The sequence below is a fragment of the Myodes glareolus genome, chromosome 4 (genome assembly GCF_982192425.1).
Source record: "Myodes glareolus chromosome 4, mMyoGla1.1, whole genome shotgun sequence".
NCBI classification, from domain to species: Eukaryota; Metazoa; Chordata; class Mammalia; order Rodentia; family Cricetidae; genus Myodes; species Myodes glareolus.
In genome coordinates this window covers 47472686-47492171 of record NC_142029.1, presented here as the reverse complement: position 1 = coordinate 47492171, position 19486 = coordinate 47472686, and the positions used below count along the sequence as shown (strand labels likewise).

Below are 19486 nucleotides of genomic sequence, written 5' to 3'. Positions count from 1 at the left end.
ATACGCCTCCACACCCAACTCACAGCTTTCTCTCTGTCCTGGGGATTTAACTCAGGTCTTTTTGTTAGCAAGACAGGCACTTTATGAAATGAGTCATCCTCCTAGCCCCTTATCATCTCTTCACTGGGCTTCCACTTCATTCCTGATGTTATTTCTTTCCACCTGTGTGCTTCAGGAATGTTTGCATTGTTATTAGAAGCCTTAATTTCCCATTGCTTAGACTGTGGAACTTTTCATGTCAGCTCTCAGGTCTCATCCTAGACTTGTTTGGTAGGATTCCTTGTTTATGTGTATTTCACTTACCATGTTCTTTATACAGAAAACTTCACTTTACCTTTACAATTCGCCTGCTGTGCATTAGCCTTTACCTGAGCTACCAACAGAATTTAGCATCTTCTCACTTTGTGACCTTACTACTGTCACTGTTACTATTTTGAATATATTATTTAATTAATACATGGCAATTTTACTTACTTATGATATAGGGTATAATAAGTAAATATGTAAATATAATCCATATATGCAATCTATCATTGTAATTGATAGATCTAACTCCTGATAATTCCTACTTTTAATTTTGGAAGTGTTCGCTGTGCTCTCCATTAGTTATTTGAAGTAATTGTTAGTAAGCATAGTCATTGTATTATTTCTGAAGACAGCACAAGTGCTAAGTACGATGCCACTTAGAGTTTAGAAGACACTGAACAGGTCATACTGCTGATCTTATCACAGGTCACATGCAATACTGTGCTAGTTAGGAGTTGTGGGACCTTGAAAATTGTTTTTCTAGGAATTGTTAATCTCCCTGGCATGTGATTTGAAAAGTTGAAATGTTATTTGGCAGTGGTACCTACATGCTATGTGAGGTTAGGCAAATTGCCCAATTTTATTGTGATTTGAAATCAGGACCGTCATATCTGTTGTACATGGGGTAAAATTAGTAGAGTTAAACAAGCAATCTGCCTGAAGTACTTAAGAACGATGCTTGGAGTATAGTAAGCACTTTGCACGCTGTATAGCACAGTATCAGGGCTTATAGCTCTGTGGATACAAGAGACATTGTGATAACTGGCTCAGGGATGAAAACCTGGCATATGAGATTATGACTGCCTGAGTCAGTAAAATCGTGTTCAAGACTAGCCATAGCTTAGTGAGACCTTGTCTCACTTCAAAACAATTGGGGCTATCTGAAAATATGCTTCTTTCCAAGTTAAGAACTAATTTTCAAATGAATTTCTGAAATCTAACATGCCCATTAATAAGTTGACCGTTAAGCATGTATAGGAAAGAGAAACATAGGAAACATTACTATTTCTTAAGTAACCTCAGCTAGCTTTTAATCTCTTCCTTATTCCCCACACTCTTCTTTTTTCTAATATTTATTTATTTATCTATGTATTTATTTATTATGTATACAATATTCTGTCTGTGTGTATGTCTGCAGGCCAGAAGAGGGCACCAGACCCCATTACAGATGGTTGTGAGCCACCATGTGGTTGCCGGGAATTGAACTCAGGACCTTTGGAAAAGCAGGCAATGCTTTTAACCACTGAGCCATCTCTCCAGCCCTCCCCACACTCTTCTTAGAGGGAATCTTTTTGAAAATAAAACAAAATGGAAATTACTTAGTTTACCTTATTGACATTTTGCCTGGATATGGTGGTATCTACCAGTAATATCAGTGTTTACGAAACTAAAGCAGGAGGATGCTCAGTTCAAAGCCAACCTGGGCTGTGTAGGAAGATACCTGTTTCAAAAAGCAAACACATAAATAAGGTAAACATTAACATGACTAAGAGATGTCTAGGTGACCATAGACTCAGAAGGATTTAAAAGAACTATGCTTATAGATGATCTTTTTTAAAGAAATTATTTTGTTTTTAGATATTAAATGAAATTATAGATGTTTATGACTTTAGAAGCAAAGAGGTAAGGAATCTAAATATACCAGGTATGGTAGCACTTATCTTTAATCCCAGCACTTAAGGAGACACAGTCAGGTGCATCTATGTGAGGTCAAGGTCATTCTGGTCTACATGCCAGTTCCAGGACAGCCAGGGTCTCTCCACACAGAAAAGCCCAATCTCAAAACAAACAAAAATCTAATTCTGTAGAAATAGATCCTTTTTAGATCTTTTTTAAAAAAGATTTATTGATTTATTATGTATACAGTATTTTCAGTATTCTGTCTGCATATGTGCCTGCAGGCCAGAAGAGGGCACCAGATCTCTTTACAGATGGTTGTGAGCCACCATGTGGTTGCTGAAAATTGAACTCAGGACCTTTGAAAGAGCAGTCAGTGCTCTTAACTGCTGAGCCACCTCTCCAGCCCTCCTTTTTAGATCTTCATTTGAATTGTACGTTCTTTTTGTGGCAGTGACTATATTTAGACTACCTTTACAATTTAAAAAATTAGTTGAAGTAAATATTTTCATAAGAATGTTTTCAGGAATGGAGTTACTTATTCACAACTGTTTAGGGCTCATTGTAGAAATATGTTGCCCAATTTCAGACAGATTATGCTGACATACATCAGGCACGTGTCACAGATCCATCTTTTCTGTGTCAATTACATCAATAGCATGATGCCATTTATTAAATTTTATACTCTGAAATGAAAGATAGGAGTATATTAATTTTAATTAAACATCAAGGTTGAACTTTTTTATTTCATCTTTTATGTTTTCCATAATGTAAGATGTATATTCTCTATTTTCTTTTATACTTTGATCTATATATGGTATCATGAAACATGGAGTTGATGCTTATCACTTGTTAAGTTTAACTTTTTGCCAGGTGGTGGTTCACATCTTTGATCCCAGCACTTGGAAGGCAGAGGCAGGTGGATCTCTGAGTTCGAGGCCAGCCTGGCCTGCAGAGTGAGTTCCAGAACAGCCAAGACTGTTAACATAGAGAAACCCTGTCTTCAAAAACAAAAACAAATTTAAAAAAGCTTAATTTTTGTCTTTACTTTCTCAGAAAATTCTATATACCTAGTTTTCTAAGTTAAAAAATGAATGTATTAGAAACATTAAGTTCACCTTGATTCCTTTTTCCAGATTGAAGAAGGTATTGTGGTAATGGAGGATGATTCTCCAGTAGAAGCTGTAAGCACACCTAACACTCCTCGAAACCTTGCTGCATGGAAAATTAGTATTCCATATGTAGACTTTTTTGAGGATCCCTCCTCTGAAAGGAAGGAGAAAAAGGAGAGAATACCTGTGTTTTGTATCGATGTTGAAAGAAATGATAGACGAGCAGGTAAGATTTCTGAGTCTTCCTAAGATGCTCTGTATCTGCCTTTACTGAGTGTAAACTTGTTGCTGTTGTAACTATTGAATGAGATTCCAGGTAAGTGTCCAGAACACAAATGGGATGAAAGCGTAGTGTTTCCTAGATTACGTGCTGTCAGTTGACATTTATTCAGCCAACACTGAGTGGTTCTTGATACATGACTCAGAGCCCAAGGAAGCTTATATAATATTCTTTTACTGTTTTGTTTTTTAAGATTTATTTTTATCTTATGTGTGTGAGAGTTTGGCTGTATGTATGTATGTATGTGCCTGGTTTCTGGAGGTCTAGAACTGAAAGTACAGGTTGTGATGAACCACCCTGTGAGTGCTGGGAACCAAACCTGGATCCTCTGAAAGAGCGGCCAGTGCTCTTAGCCACTGAGCCTTTTCTCCAATCCCTCTTTTTACCAGTTTTGTTGCTGTCATCATTAGCCATTGTACTTAGCTAGCTATCATTAATGCATTTGCCACTGTATTAAGTATTATACCAACTTATTTACTATATTAATTTATATGTGAGTAGGTGACGCACATGTAGAGGTCGCTTCTGAACACTGGTTTTCTTTCTACCATGTGGTTCCTAGCTATCAAGCTCAGTTGTACTGAGCTATCTCTTCACCTTGTATTATACAAGTTTAAACATTTTTTCTTTTCATGTTAAACATTTTTTAATAAATTTTCTTCATGCAATATATTTTGATCATATTTTTCCTTTCCCCACATCTTTCCTCCCCCCCCCATTTTTTTTTGTTAAAAGGAAAGTAAAATTGGATGAGCTATGATCAAATACAACTTTACCAAATGTCTTCATGTTTTGCTGTCTTTTCTCCTTTGGCTGTCTCAGGTGTGGATTGTAATTGAGAATTGAACAGCACTGACAGCAGAATAATCACTTGCCACTCAGCTTTGTTGAGCAGGTGGGGCACTCAGTATAAAGGGAATACGAAGTCTTGCACATTATGGGACTGATGAATATGAGCTTCAAGGAAAGCTCAGGAAGGGGGAACATCTGTGAGGTGAGAAGGGGATGAGAGACTAGTTAACTGAGGAGCAGTGAAGGCCCATGCTCATCATTTCTCTTATTGATTTTCAAAAAATATTTTCAGAAACTAATCCTAGTTCAGGAACACAGAACATAAAATCAGATTATTCTGAGTAATAATTCTGGAACTCACTCTGTGATCAGACTGGCCTCGAACTCAGAGATATACCTGCCTCTGCCTCCTGAGTGCTGGGATTCAAGGTGTGCACCACCACCACCTGGCGGTCAAATACTTTTGTTATTGACTTTTTGAACAAACATTTAAAATTTTTGTGCTCTATTTCTGAAAGTTTGACTTAATAATTAAAATATAAAATATAGACATATTCTAAAAATAGGTATAGTCATCAGCATGACAGAGCCTTACCGTCCACGCCCGGGAAGCATGACCTCCAGAGGAGGAAAATGTGCGTCATTTTCATCACTTGCTACACTGATGTTTATTGCGCAGGAAAATACAGTTCTCAATCTTACGGGCTGATGTAATGACTCGGGATAAAAGAAGGTGCTTGTCACCAAGCCTGGCAACCTGATTTACTGCTCTGGGACCCACATGGTGGAAGAGAGAACTGTGTTGTCCTCTGACTTGCACATATGTGCCATGGCACGGCATACATGTGTATGCAGACAAACGTACATAAATAATTTTGTAAATTTTAAAAATAGCAATTGCATACTTTTAAAAGTTCCTACTAGCTTTGTGATTCTATTATCGAAAACCATTTGTTTGCTTGTAATATCATAAAAATGAAATTTATCAATTTCGTCTAGATAATTTAGAATTAAAATATGAAATGAAATATGATAATGTGATAACTAAAATAAATATTGTGATGTAATACCTCCATTTTAGTATTATTGTTTCACTTTTTGTAGTGGGTTATAAAATTGCTTATTTTTAACTTACAGTTGGTCATGAACCTGAACATTGGTCTGTCTATAGAAGATACCTTGAATTCTATGTACTTGAATCAAAACTAACAGAATTTCATGGTATGTTGTTTTCTTATATAAAACATAATAATTCAGTGATTGGCCTTCTTGAAATGTCTTGTACCAGATTTTTTTTACTTTAAGTAAGTGTACTGGTTGATGTTGACAGCTGTATGTAGGTCTGTCGAAAAGAAGAATGTTGAGTTTTTTGCCTTTTTTATATCTATATATTTTAAGTTTTTACAATGTATATTGACTTTTTTAAGCAATAAAAGTTTAAAACAACTGTTTGTACACAAAAAATTGCTATCCAACTCTCTGTGTGAAGATTGTTTAAAACATAATGTCATATCACCACAAGACAGTATTGTGAATCTGAATTTTCATACTAGTTTCAAATAGTGTTTAAAGTAGCCAAAACAATAAGAACTGTATGCACCAATTTCAGGCACATTTCCCGATGCTCAGCTTCCATCCAAAAGGATCATTGGTCCCAAAAACTACGAGTTCTTAAAGTCAAAGAGAGAGGAGTTTCAGGAGTATCTGCAGGTACAGCTCCAGCTCTCGTGCTCAAATTGAGACACCAGTAACTCCAGTTTGTTTTCTTCTCTTTGTGCTTTTCCTGTTTTCCTCAGTTATTTCTTCTCTTTTTAGTTGCATATATTTATTATACAAAGTAATGTTTATATTATGCCATTACTATATGCATGGATGATGTATTTTGATCATACTTCACTCATAATCCTTAATTCTCTTTTCCTCCTTCCCTGACTCCTGCTGGTTGCTTTCTTCTTCCTAAATAGCCCTCTTCCATTTTCATGTCTTTTTAAAAAAATGTACAATCTTTTTTAAAGATTTATTTATTTATTATGTATATAGTATTCTGCCTTCATGTATGCCTGTATGCCAGAAGAGGGCACCAGATGTCATTATGGATGGTTATGAGCCACCAGGTGGTTGCTGGGAATTGAACTCAGGACCACTGGAAAAACAGCCAGTGCTCTTATGTGCTGAGCCGTCTCTCCAGCTTGGTAATCTACAGTCTTAGGAGGGAAAATGTATAGTGTTTATCTTTCTGAGACTTGCTTATTTGCTTGACATGATGATTCCAGTTCCATTCATTTTCTAGTAAATTACATCACTTTGTTCTTTGTGACTGAATGAATCAACAGTGTGCATACATAATACATTTGCTTATCTATTATCTGTTGTTGATACATGCGTAGTTTTGCTCTGATTTTGTAACTTGGCTGTTGTGAGTAGTACCGCAGTAGACATGGATATGCAGATGTCTCTTGTTCATGCATGTTTTGCTCTGTAATACCTGTCCATAGAATTAAAACATACTTTTCTCTCTCTTTTTTTTTTTTTAAATTTACTTATTATGTATACAGTGGTCTGCCTACACACCAGAAGAGGGCACCAAATATCATTTTAGTGGTTGTGAGCCACTATGTAGTTGCTGGGAATTGAATTCAGGACCTCTGGAAGAGCAGCCAGTGCTCTTAACCTCTGAGCCATGTCTCTAGCCCAACATACGTTTTTCTATGTGGATTTTAAAATGAACTTTTGGTTGGTCATGGTGGCACACATCTTTAATGCTAGCTAGCACTTGGGAGGCACAGGCAGTTGGATCTTGGTGAGTTTGAGGCTAGCCTGATCTATATAGTGGGTTTCAGGACAGATAGAGCTACATAGTGAGAACCTGTCTTGGGGAAAATATCATATGTATACTGTTTGTATTGTATTTTTGTGATACTGGGGATCAAACTCAAGGTTTTACATATGCCAGCTAAGCATTCTTAACACTGAGGTATATCCCTGATGCTGTTTTCAAATTAACAACCAATAAAATATTAACAATTTCTTGAGAGGGTTTTAATTAGTTTTATGTTGATTAAAATCTTGACTTAGGAAATAAAACCTTTTGATATAAAAAATTAAATGTATTCTAAGAATGTTGCACTTGTTTGATTTTATGCTTAACTTTCTCAGCTTAGGAATTATCCTTCTCACTTTATTACTTAGTCATTTTTATTATACAATTTGTAGAGTTTTTTTTGTTTGTTTGTTTTCTGGGATCAGCTTTCTACCAGTCATCAGTCAGAATTGACTTCCCATTTTTCTCAGTATATGTACATTGTGTTACATAAAAACTGCAATCACTTACTATATATGCATATATATATACACTATTTGTGTGTGTATTATTTCAGTGGATAGAATAGGAAATACATTTTGATGACTTAAAGTTTCTTGCTTTTTCTTTATTTACAATCATTTTAGATCAGTTTTGATTACCCTTCCATAGTTCTAATCTGTTTCCCTCCTCTGTTCTGTTCATTGAAGAAACTTCTGCAGCATCCAGAACTGAGTAACAGTCAACTTCTGGCTGACTTTCTCTCCCCAAATGGTGGGGAAACACAGTTTCTTGATAAGATACTTCCAGATGTAAATCTTGGTAAGTCATTTGGAGAAAACATATGTAAGAACAATGTTTTCAGACTAGTGTAAAAAATTGGTTTTGATAGTATGGCACGTGATAAATTCCAAAGGACTTCTTTTGAAGTTAGAGATACATTTTCCTTGTTGTTTTACCAGTCATTTCTAACCTCTTGTTCTATCACAGAAAACTATTAATATTCCTGCATTTATGTGTACATTTAAATAAAGTCATGTAGCACAACCGTGCTTTATTTAGTGAGAGCTTGCTTGCATGACAGTGGTCCATTAAATTATGTCTCCTAGTGACTTATAGCTGTTGTAAGTTTGTGTACGTGCACTCTTTGAAGTTTGTGCAACAAAATCACCAAGCAGATTTCTGAGGATGTATCCCCAAGAGCTTGAGTTAAAGGCAGTTGTGCGCAGCTCAACATGGACTGAGAACCAAACTCAGGTCCTCTGAAGAGCAGCAAGTTCTACAGCTAAATCATCTCTCCTGTTCTGTTGAAACATTGTTATAAAATTTTTCTGGGCAAAGCATGAGCTAATGGTAGACCATTTACTTAACATGTGAAGACCCTAGGTTTGGTTCTGGCACCAAAGACACAAAAGGAGGGGAGTGAGGAGGGAAGAAATAAATGAGTAAGTGAACAAACAAATAAACATTGGGTCAAATGGACATCAAAATAGAGAATTCGTTGTCATCTCATTATTGTATACTAACATTTACCAGCAGTAAGCTTCTTAGATCTCTCCTACAAACTCACGACTTAGTTTTACAATAAACCCCCAATGCATCTGCAACTTAGTTTGGGGTATCACCTTTATTAGGAATTTCTGTTGGAGAGTGAAATGATAAATTATAAATACTCTATACAGTTTTGACTTTTTATTTGACTATTTACTGTTTAAAACTACCTAGGGAATTATTCATGTAAACAAACAGTTATGTTATACTTTCATAAAATTGATATTTTATTTTTAATTACAGGGAAAATCATAAAGTCTGTTCCTGGAAAACTAATGAAAGAGGTGAATTACTGATTTATGTATATTTATAAATGATGGTGATGTACTTAGTTACTGAAGAATTGTATGGCTTCTGTGATATTAAAAGTGCTTCTCTCCTCTGTCACTGCAGAAAGGTCAGCATTTGGAACCTTTCATCATGAGTTTCATTAATTCTTGTGAATCTCCAAAACCTAAACCGAGTAGACCAGAACTGACTATTCTCAGCCCCACTTCTGAAAACAACAAGAAGGTACTCCATATTATTAAAGAGGCAGTGAGTGATGCACAGTGCAGTGTAGGTGAGGGGTGCAGGAAAGGCTACGCAGGATGACCACAGACTGTGGCTTTGAAGTCTTGGTTTTCTTACTGGTTTTAAAATTCTCCACTATTCTGTCTGCAGCCCATGCCTTTTCCCATTCCTTGTCTTCTTTCAGCACTGATGCAGTTCTCATTCTGTTTCCAGCATCGTCTAGCTCTCTCCTTGCTCTCCTGTCCCCCTCCTTTCCACTATTTCTGTCTCTATTTATCCTGATCCATCATCTCCTGCCATGTCTATTTAGTTTTTTATCTTTCTGTTATTTAAACCCATTCAGACTTTTAAGAGTTGTGTTACTTACTTTTATAATTAAAAAACAGTTCCCCTCCAAGTCTCCTATCATTTTCAATAATGGCTCACTGTTTTCTACAGACAGTTGAGACAAAACACTTGAGACTTGTCTTCTCCTGTGTTGAACATAGAAATTTCATTAAAGGCCATAGAGAAAAGCATGCTCAAGAGAAGAAATTAAAACATGAGTCTCAAATTTTTCCTTTCCTCAGTCATTATTGTAAGCCGTTCTCAGCCCTAGAGACAGACACAGACAGATACAAGAGCACACCACCTGGCTGGTAATATCCACTTCTCTCCTGGGTTGAAAATTAACCTTCATGTAGAAACTAAAAAACAACTTGAAGTTTTCGGAGGCTCTCCTTTAGGTGCCCTCCACTCTGTGCTTGTGCTCATACACAGGAGCGGTGGAGTATTCACTCTCTGATGAGCAGCATCACGGAACTTTGTCGGGGGAAAGGAAAGGAACGAGAAAGTATACTGGAGTGTGAATTTCATAACAGGGGGTACATTTGCAAAGTTAAGGCAGGTGATCAAACTGGAAATTTATTTTTGCTGATGGCTTGTGAATGGGCTCATTCTTTAGGATAAGAAATTTTGGCATTACAATAGGGTCATCATGTGTTTATGCTCATGTGTTTATAGAAGAAAGTAAATTAACAGAAGAACCTATAATATGTAGAACTATTTACTAAAAGTTTTTCATAAAAGGGAAACTTAGAAATGAACTCTAGCATTACAGGCCTGATAATCTTAAAGAATGTTATCAATAGATAAATTATATTAATGCAAATACACAAAGCTCTATATAAATACTTAATTCAGTGAAGAAAGTAGAAAAACATTTTTTGATCTTTTTGTTATTTTTTCTATTTTTAAACTGGAGATTTGCTTACTAGGAAAGAACTCTACCACTGAGCTAAGTACACAGCTCCAAGAAATGTTCTCTTGAACCTGAATGATTACAGATATATTCAGACACTAGACAGGGATATACAGCAAGTATAGTAGTTAGGATTTTGAGTGTTGGTTTTCTCCCTCTCTTGTTCAGACTTACTGTGTTTTCTAATGAAAAATTAAACTTAAATGTAGGTAGGTGGTGGGGGGAGAATCGTCTTCAGATACAATTGAATACGCTTTCCTCTGTGGTAGCCACTGTTCTATTTCCCTTATCTTTGTCATCTGTACGGCCTCCTCCCCCTTCCCCCACACTCTGGTAGGGTTCACTGTGTTGTCCTGGCTGGCCTCTAATGCTCAGAGATCTGACTACCTCTACCCTTTCCTTCCCAAGTACTGGCATTAAAGGTGTATGTGCCACCAGGTCTGACTTTAGCTTATGTATGTCTTGTTCTGTTTCTATTAGATGTTAAATTTCTACTCTGTTTTATACTGCCCTTTGTATGATCTCATAGAACTCAATGTTTTTTTGGATTTGCTTACTACGAAAGCAAATGAATGAATGAAGCATAAATGAATAAAGCGATAACTTTGTTAAAATGAATTACCTAACATATATTAGATTGCTATTGGCCAACGAGTCATTGCTTTTCATGATTTTTGATTAGTAGGACTGCTTTTTCTTTTTTGGGATAGGATCTAACGTAGTATAGGCTGGCATGAATGCACTGTATAGCCAGTAGGTGACCTTGAACGGCTCCTGAGTGCTGGGATTCTAGCCATGTACCACACACAGTGTTGTGTGGTGCTGAGGATAGAACTCGAAGCTTCATGCATGCTTGACAAGTACTTTTCCAACTAAGCCAGTCCCCAGGACAGTTTTTCCCTGTACTGATTAAATTGTTTGGGGCTTGAATAATAGTGTACAAATGAATTTTGTATAAATGTGAAATTTTATATCTGCACATTAGTGAGTAATTTGTGATTTTAAGATCATACTAGTTTAAAATTAGCTATTGGTAATAATATTTACACAGTGTTAACAAATATCTTTGTTTATGTAAACAAAGGAGAGCGTTTTAGCTGGATTAGGGAGGAGAACTGCCAAGAGTTGAGGTCAGCTGGATGGTGGTGATGCACGCCTTTTATCCCAGCACTTGGGAGGCAGAGAAAGGCAGATCTCTGTGAGTTCGAGGCCAACCTGGTCTACAGAGTGAGTTCCAGGACAGCCAGAGCTACACTGAGAAACAAAAAACCAACCAAACAAAAAACTTTGAGATCAGACTGAGTTATGTACTGGATTCCTGGCCAGTTAGGGCTAAGAGTGACAAATGCAAAGCCCCGAGAGCAGAAGGAAAGGGAGAAAATGCTGTGGTGCATTCCTGGAGAGCATAGTGCTTGGGAGGCCGAGGGAGGAGCCAGTCTGGGGGTGCTTAGCTTTGCCCTGTCTCTGCATCTCTCTGAAAAATTAACAATAACAATTAGGAAACAACAACATTGCTTAGTGGTAGAGCACTTGCCTTGCTTGCTTGAAGCTCTAGGTTTAGAGCGTACAAGCACTGCAAAGCAAATAACCAAAAAAAGTCGGGGTGGGGGACACAGAAAAGAAGTTCTTTTATGGATAATGAATTAACTCATATCAAAAGTGATATATTATTTATGTAATAGTTTGAGAGGAGTAGATGTTTTTACTGTAGCTTTGGTCAGTAAAACTTTGGTCAGTAAAATGTGAAACTTTGAAAACAGATTTTACGGTTTCTTAATGCCATTTTTGCTGTGTATTCTTTTACCGTTAATATAGATAGGTGCAATACGCTATATGTCTCTTTATTGTTTCAATTTTTACTTTAGCTTTTCAATGATCTGTTTAAGAATAATGCGAACCGTGCTGAGAATACAGAGCGAAAGCAAAATCAGAACTACTTCATGGAGGTGATGACTGTGGACGGAGTCTATGATTACCTGATGTATGTAGGTAAGGTCTAAATGGTCTGTGTTATTCGGCGTTAATCTGCCTCATGGTACAAGTACAGCCCTACCTCAGCTTTGTGAAAGACACTTCTTTCACAGGTTTACTACACTGGCTTGCACACGTAGAAGTTACTAGTGATTGTAAATAAAATTGACCTTGAGCAACTACAGGTCTCAGCTGATTCTCAATTGGTTTTCCTCAGGACGAGTTGTTTTTCAAATCCCAGATTGGCTTCATCATCTTTTAATGGGAGCACGGATCCTCTTTAAAAACACACTGGAAGTGTGCACGGATTACTATCTGCAGTGCAAGCTGGAGCAGCTCCTTCAGGAGCACCGGCTGGTTTCTCTGATAACACTTCTTAGAGGTCTGTACCTATCGAGTCTCTGTTTTGTGTTTGTGCTTGTGATTTTAGTTAGGTCTAAGAAAGTAAGGGGTGGTTTTTGTTTTTGTTTTTGTTTTTTTTAAAGCTAGCATTTCTACTATTAGAAAATACTTGTATATGAACTGGAGAATAATTGTGTAAATTTCTTGTACTCATTTTTAGATGCTATATTTTGTGAAAATACTGAACCTCGCTCCCTCCAAGATAAGCAAAAAGGAGCAAAACAGACTTTTGAAGAAATGATGAATTACATTCCAGGTATAAATAACTTAATTTTATATAGGTCACTACCCTCTGAAGCTGTAGTATAACTATTGAAACTAGTAGTTATTATGAGTTTTTACTTTAGAAATAGTAGCAAGGATTTGTTAAATTAATCCCATTCACAAATGCAATTTGTTCTTTTGTTGATACCACTAATATTTTGTTTGTTTGAGACAGATTCTCAAATTGTAGCCCACGCTGCCTTTGAACTTGCAATGGTTCTCTTCTTTCAGTCATATGAGTGTTTGAATTTACATGTATAACCACCATATTTGGTTCATCCCTAAAATTTATGACAAGGTTATTTTTACTCACACAATAATTAGGGTTTTTGTTTGTTTTATTTTTTTGTTGTTGTTTTTTGTTTTTTTGAAGCAGCGACTGTCTTCCTAGTTAACTTGGAATGTGCTGTGTAGACCAGGTTGGCTTCAAATGACGAGGTTATAGGTGTCCACCACATTTGGTTATAGACATTATCTGTATATTTCTATATGTGTGTACAAAAATTCACAAACCTCATTGGAATTTAAATTCTTTTGCTTGGGGGCTGGCAAGATGGCTCAAATAGCTAAGAGTATAGTTTAGTATATAGCTAGACAGTGGCAGTCACATCTTAACCCCAGCACTTGGAGACAGAAGTAGGTGGATCTCTGAGTTTAAGGTCAGCTTGGTTCACAGAGTAGGTCCTGGGGCAGCTGTTACATAGAGAAACCCTGTCTTGATGTGTATGTGTGTTACATTCTGTCCTAGCGGAGAACATCACATTAAGTGGCTTGTAACTGCCTATAACTCCAACTCCAGAAACTAATGCCCTCTTCTGGCCTCTGTGGGTACTGCACTCATGTGCACATCTCTCCTCACAAACACAAACTATATACCCTATAAAAAGATAAATATTTTAAAAATTGATTTTGTTTTACCATAATGTTTAATAACATATATTATGTATTAATGTATATTATATATACATATAAAGCCTCTTTTTAATCACTTAGTTGTAGTTGATTTATATGCTGCTGTATGTCCTGTGCATTGCAAACTTCCAAAAGGATTAATGACAGCTATATTCTTTTGACTTGATTATAAAACTTGTTTCTAGGAGCTTCTTGCAAACACTGGTTTGAGAAGTACCGGCTTACAGCTTTCATGGGGTGTCTGTGAGCAGAGGAGGCATTTCCTCTAAGAGGCAGTTAGTGATGCATTGATATGAATTGTTTCACATGTGGCTTTCTTGTTTAGATCTGCTAGTCAAGTGTATTGGTGAGGAAACCAAGTATGAAAGCATCAGACTTCTGTTTGATGGCTTGCAGCAGCCAGTACTCAACAAGCAGGTAAGCAGGCTAGCATTGGTGTGCTTTGCTGAGCAATATGGTATCTGGTTTATACAAAATCAGGTCCATATAATCTAAAAATCCAGATAGGAAAATCTATATATGCAGTTTTTGCTGGTTATCTTTATTTACAGCATGCAGTGTTACTTAAAGTTAATATATCTTCCTAGTAGAAAATTTTGAATTTATAGAAAATTTATGACATGAAGTAAACATTTAAATTTTGGTAATTCAAGTCATTGAATAACCAGTTAACATTTTTATCTGTATAGTGTCTGTATATTTTGTTGAGATTTTAATATAATTTTAATGTTCTGCTTATTTATTTAAAATTTGTGCAAAGCATTTTAGATAAATATGGGTGAAGTATAATAATGTGAGTCTTTTTATTCACAAATGTCTCTACCATGCATTTAAGGGTAGAACACTGTTAGTGGGTGTTAGATAGATTTTATGCTTGTTTTACGTTGCCATCGCATTCCCTACTTTTCCGTTTAGCGAGTACCACAGTCCTGGATTTTGTGTCTCTCATTTTTACTGTCTAGTATTTTACATTTTATTACATGTTTTTGTACTGCAGCTGACCTATGTGTTGTTGGACATTGTGATACAGGAACTGTTTCCAGAGCTAAATAAGGTAATTGGAAAGCAGTAATGTATTTTTTCTTTTCTGAATGGTGTATGGACATTAAGTTAGAGACACAGAATTTAAAGAAACTATTGTGACTGCAATTATTTGAAAGCTGAACAACCTGAGCCAAGTGTCTTTTTATATTGTTCTTTTCTGACATGTCCAAATGTAGAGTGGATTTGGGGTAGCAGATGCTGAGAAGTCTCTGCCTTGATGTCTTCTTTTCCTAGTTACAAGTAGGCAGGGACCATTTGCTGTGCTCTCGGCTGAAGACGTCACTAATCTTAGCATTAAAATGGGCCTAGCTGTTCAGATGATCATTTGCAATATTGTCTGATGTATAAATCAGAGACTCGAATGTTTTTTGAACATGAATCTGTGAATCCAAGAATACAAAATGAATTGGAGTTAGTCTATGGTGTTGCTACTATATATAATCTTGAGGATGTTGATCTTTTAAAAATATAATCTAAACATTTATTCTTTTAACATTTCATACATGTATATCATATATTTACCTGTCTACTCTTTAATCCCATAACTCCCTCTGGACTGCCTGTCAACACATCTCCCTCCCAATTTCATTTCTTTTAAAATACCCTGCTGAGTTCAGTTAGTGCTGCTCATGTGTGTGTGGGTATGGGGCACCCAGGGGAGCGTGAGTACCCTCCCAATGGTCACTCTTCAGAAGGATGGTTCCTCTTTGATTTTATATTTTACAGTATTCTGTCTGTATGTATGCTTGCTGGCCAGAAGAGGGCACCAGATCTCATTACAGATGACTGTGAGCCACCATGTGGTTGCTGGGAATCGAACTCAGGACCTCTGGAAGAGCAGTCAGTGCTCTTAACCTCTGAGCCATCTCTCCAGCCCCAGATGGTTCCTCTTAACAGCCATCATCTGCCATTAGTTACCTAGGAGTGGGGCCCTTCACCCCCTCCTGTATAACTGCTTTTTTTTTAAGTGTTGACATATTGATTAATTGATGTGTGTGTTGGGGGAGTACATTCATGTATATATACACACACAGTGCAAGTTCACAGGGCAACTTGCAGGGGTGCTTTTCTCTTTCCACTGTGTGGGTATCAGGGATTGAACTCAGGTTGTTAGGTTTGGAAGCAGTGCTCTTACTACTGAGCCATCTTGTTCTAGTGTATCTCTCCCCTGCCCCCCCACCCCCGCTTTTTTTTTTTTTTTTCCTTTTTGAGATACCAGGGGTTGAACCTGGGCCTTAGGTCTGACTGACTTAACCTTGTACGGGTGCCCAAGTTACTGTGAGTTCATTAGTGTGAGAGCAATTCACAGCACTGCTCCCCATCTCAGGTCTAGGGTTCTTCCCCCCTCCCCTTCTTCCTAGATGTTTTCTTAGCCTTGGGATGTGAGGTTGATGTAAGTGTCCCATTTAGAACTGAGCACTCACAGTCACTTATTCCCAGCACTTTGACCGGTTAGAAATCTGCACTAACCGCTGCGCATTGCATAAAGTGCTCTGCCTACGGCTGAGAGCAACACTAGGCAGCAGTCTATGGGTATAAATAGAAGGTGCTTCTCAGCAAGACATTTTAACAGTGATACTAGGCTCTGTCCTAGGGCCTATGACTTCTCCAGCCATTGCTTATTGACCAGATTTACGGTATTGGGCATGAATTCCCTGCTGTGGAGCAGGCCTTAAATCCAATTAGAAAAAAGGTTTTTTTTAGCTTCATAGCAATCATGCTGCTATTGTACTCAGGACATGTCTTGCCTGGCAAGTTCATGTTGTAGCATGCAGGATCCAGCACTTGTTGGCTGGTCCACCTTTAATTACTTTTTTTCCCTAGTAGCCTGTAAAGGACTCTTTGGAACTTGGAAACCTAGCCAGCAGGTTGGAAGTTTCCCAGTCAGTTTCAGATGTACTGTAGCCAAAGTGTATGGCATCCTTATAAGTAGGGTCTTACAGTCTGGTTATGTTGGACAACCATTGCTTATTCTTTAATATTATTTATTTTTCATTATTATTATTAATTATTATTTATTGTGTTTTTATTTTATTGAGACAGAGTGTCTCTATGAAACAGTCCTGGCTATCCTGGAACTCACTCTGTAGACCAGACTGACCTCTGTAATAGAAAGGAACGGTCTGTGTCCTGCCACCTGGCTAGCTTATGCCTGGGCTGGCGGGCTGCTTGTTGTCCCGGCCACCTGGCTAGCTTATGCCCTAAATAATCACACAGAAATCTGTATTAATTAAATCACTGCCTGGCCATTAGCTCTAGCCTCCTATTGGCTAATTCTTACATCTTAATTCAACCCATTTCTGTTACTCTGTGCATAACCACGAGGTTGTGGCTTACTTGGAAAGATTCAGCATGTCTGACTCTGGTAACTCCATGGTGGCTCTCTCTGCCTGCCTTCTTCCTCGCAGAATTCTTTTCTGTCTTTCCCGCCTACCTAAGTTTCTCCCCTATCAAAAGGCCAAGGCAGCTTCTTTATTCAACCAATGAAATAAACACAAATACATAAGGACCTCCTACACCATTATTCCCGAGAGATTGTGAAGCATCAAAGACACTCTACTTGGAGCTTGTCTTCTTGGCAAAACCGGCCTCTGGGCAAGGAACTGCCCATACCTCAACTACTGACAAAATACATAGTATCCAGAAATGGATAAGCACAACTGCTAAATCTTACCAAGACAGGGTAAGATGGTTTTGAAAAATTTCTTGCCTATTAAAAATAATCTGTCAGTTATTCTAGGCCTTAACCACAGTTGGTTGCTTCAACGCTGCAATCGTGACTTTGGGTGATTACCCAGGTAGTCAGTTGTCTCTGTGATTTGTTGCATGTTTTGGAAGTTGTTTGATTGTACTTCCTAATTACTCAGGTGACATTATTTCCCTTCTCAGATCTTTGATGGGGTTGAAGACTATATAAATGTAGTTACTTTCCTCTCATAACTTGGCCAAGTTATTTCTTATACAAGACTTAAGCTAGTTAGAATAGGATATTTGTTCTTATTGTATATAATTTCATAGTAGGTTTAGAACTCTCTTACTTAAACAAAAGGGGGAGGTGCTGCGGGAGCTCCTTCTGCTCCTTCAGCCAATAGCCATTGAGATACCAGCCCACTGGGGCGTGGTCTCTCTCTCTTTAAAAAGCAGCAGCAGCCCTCCGCTCGCTCTCTTGCTCCAGTGACTAGACTCCTTTCCTAGCTGCCATGTAGGATGGTGTTCTGTAAGTTTTTTCCTCTCAAATAACCCTTTGAATCCAAACTGGTGTGGGATTGTTTCATGCATTATCTGGCTCCCAATAAAGGACCTCCTACACCAGGCCTCTAACTCATAGAGATCCACCTGCCTCTGCCTCCCAAGTGCTGGAATTAAAGATGTGTACCACCACCACCTGGCCTCTTAGTTATTTGTGTGTATATGTACATTTGTGTGTACGTAGGAGGTTTTTTGTATGTGTCTGTGTGAGTGCATGCACATTTGGAAGTCAACAAATCAAAGCAGTTCTCCTGTCTGTCTTCTTAGGAGCTGTATTTACAAGCACAGTGCTTGGCCTGCTGCATGGCTAATGGGGTCATAATTCTAGTTCTTATCCTTGTACAGCAGGAGCTGTTAGCTGATGAACCAGAGCCATCCCTCCAGCTCATTGACTTTTTGTTAGATTAAAACAAACAAACTGTTGTCAAGATTGTGGCATGGTAGTGAAAATCCACTTCTATAGAGTAGGGAAACCAGATTTGGGCTGTTCATCTATTGATTGTAAGTTTTCAAATTTTAGTAATATTAAATGTATTTTTAAAAGGTAGTAATGTTAGGTATTTTATGTTAAATTACATTGGAATGAATACCAGAAAACTTTTAGCTCTGAGATTTTAATCAGGTCTATGACCTCATAAATGCATTGCTATTCTCTGCAATGCGTGCCTTAAGTATTTCGTTCTCTCTCTCTCTCTCTCTCTCTCTCGCTCTCTCGCTCTCTCATTCTCGCTCTCTTTGTGTGTGTGTGAGTGTGTGAACATTTACTTAGAATATTACTTAGTAGAGCTGTTAAGTAATTAAAAAATGAACCCTATCCTATTGTCTTCTATTAAGTGGACTTTATTTTTACTTTAGGTACAAAAGGAAGCTACCTCCATGACATCCTGGATGTAAACACTTGGTATAGAATATCATACCACTATAATAGAAATGTACTTTTTCTTTCACTTTGTATATTTTTATAAATATCATGTACTTTAGTATTTGAAATATATTTTGTGTTTTAATAAAGACTAACAAACAATAGCAATAAAAAGTGATTAATTATTATAGCTTTCTGTTTTATATTTACTGTCTTGATTCTATGAGAACATAAGTTGTAGAAAGGAGCTGCGGGCAGGCCTGCTTTTCGCTTCACCCGGCTCCCGCACGGCTAGCTTAGTCCCAGAAATAACAACATACAAATTGTATTCATTTAAGCACTGCCTGGCCCATTATCTCTAGAGAGTTAGTTACTAACTAACTCTCATATCTTGATATTAACCCATTTTTAATAATCTGTATCACACCATGAGGTGTGGCTTACCGGGAAAGATTCAGCATGTCTGACCTGGTGGCAGACTCCATGGCTTCTGGCTCATAGCCCTCTTCCCAGCATTTTGTTCTGTTTACTCCGCCTACCTAATTTTCTGTCCTATCAAGGGGCCAAGGCA

General features: G+C 37.5%; 1 protein-coding gene across 6 annotated transcripts in view; it reads left to right on the top strand.

The window, feature by feature from the left end:
* Snx14 (sorting nexin 14) overlaps window positions 1-19105 on the top strand; it is a 59156-nt gene extending 40051 nt beyond the window's left edge. For 4 of the 6 annotated variants that reach the window (XM_087905458.1, XM_087905455.1, XM_087905454.1 and 1 more), the window contains 12 exons: window positions 3060-3261; window positions 5245-5328; window positions 5717-5817; window positions 7618-7729; window positions 8702-8742; window positions 8852-8971; window positions 12077-12200; window positions 12400-12564; window positions 12745-12840; window positions 14086-14177; window positions 14758-14814; window positions 18909-19105. In XM_087905458.1, the coding sequence (XP_087761584.1) occupies window positions 3060-3261; window positions 5245-5328; window positions 5717-5817; window positions 7618-7729; window positions 8702-8742; window positions 8852-8971; window positions 12077-12200; window positions 12400-12564; window positions 12745-12840; window positions 14086-14177; window positions 14758-14814; window positions 18909-18947 (1233 nt within the window). In that variant the 3' untranslated portion in view covers window positions 18948-19105. The remainder of the gene's footprint in view (window positions 1-3059; window positions 3262-5244; window positions 5329-5716; window positions 5818-7617; window positions 7730-8701; window positions 8743-8851; window positions 8972-12076; window positions 12201-12399; window positions 12565-12744; window positions 12841-14085; window positions 14178-14757; window positions 14815-18908) is intronic. The other 2 variants (XM_087905456.1, XM_087905459.1) reach the window with 2 other exon arrangements.
* Window positions 19106-19486: the final 381 nt, after the last annotated feature.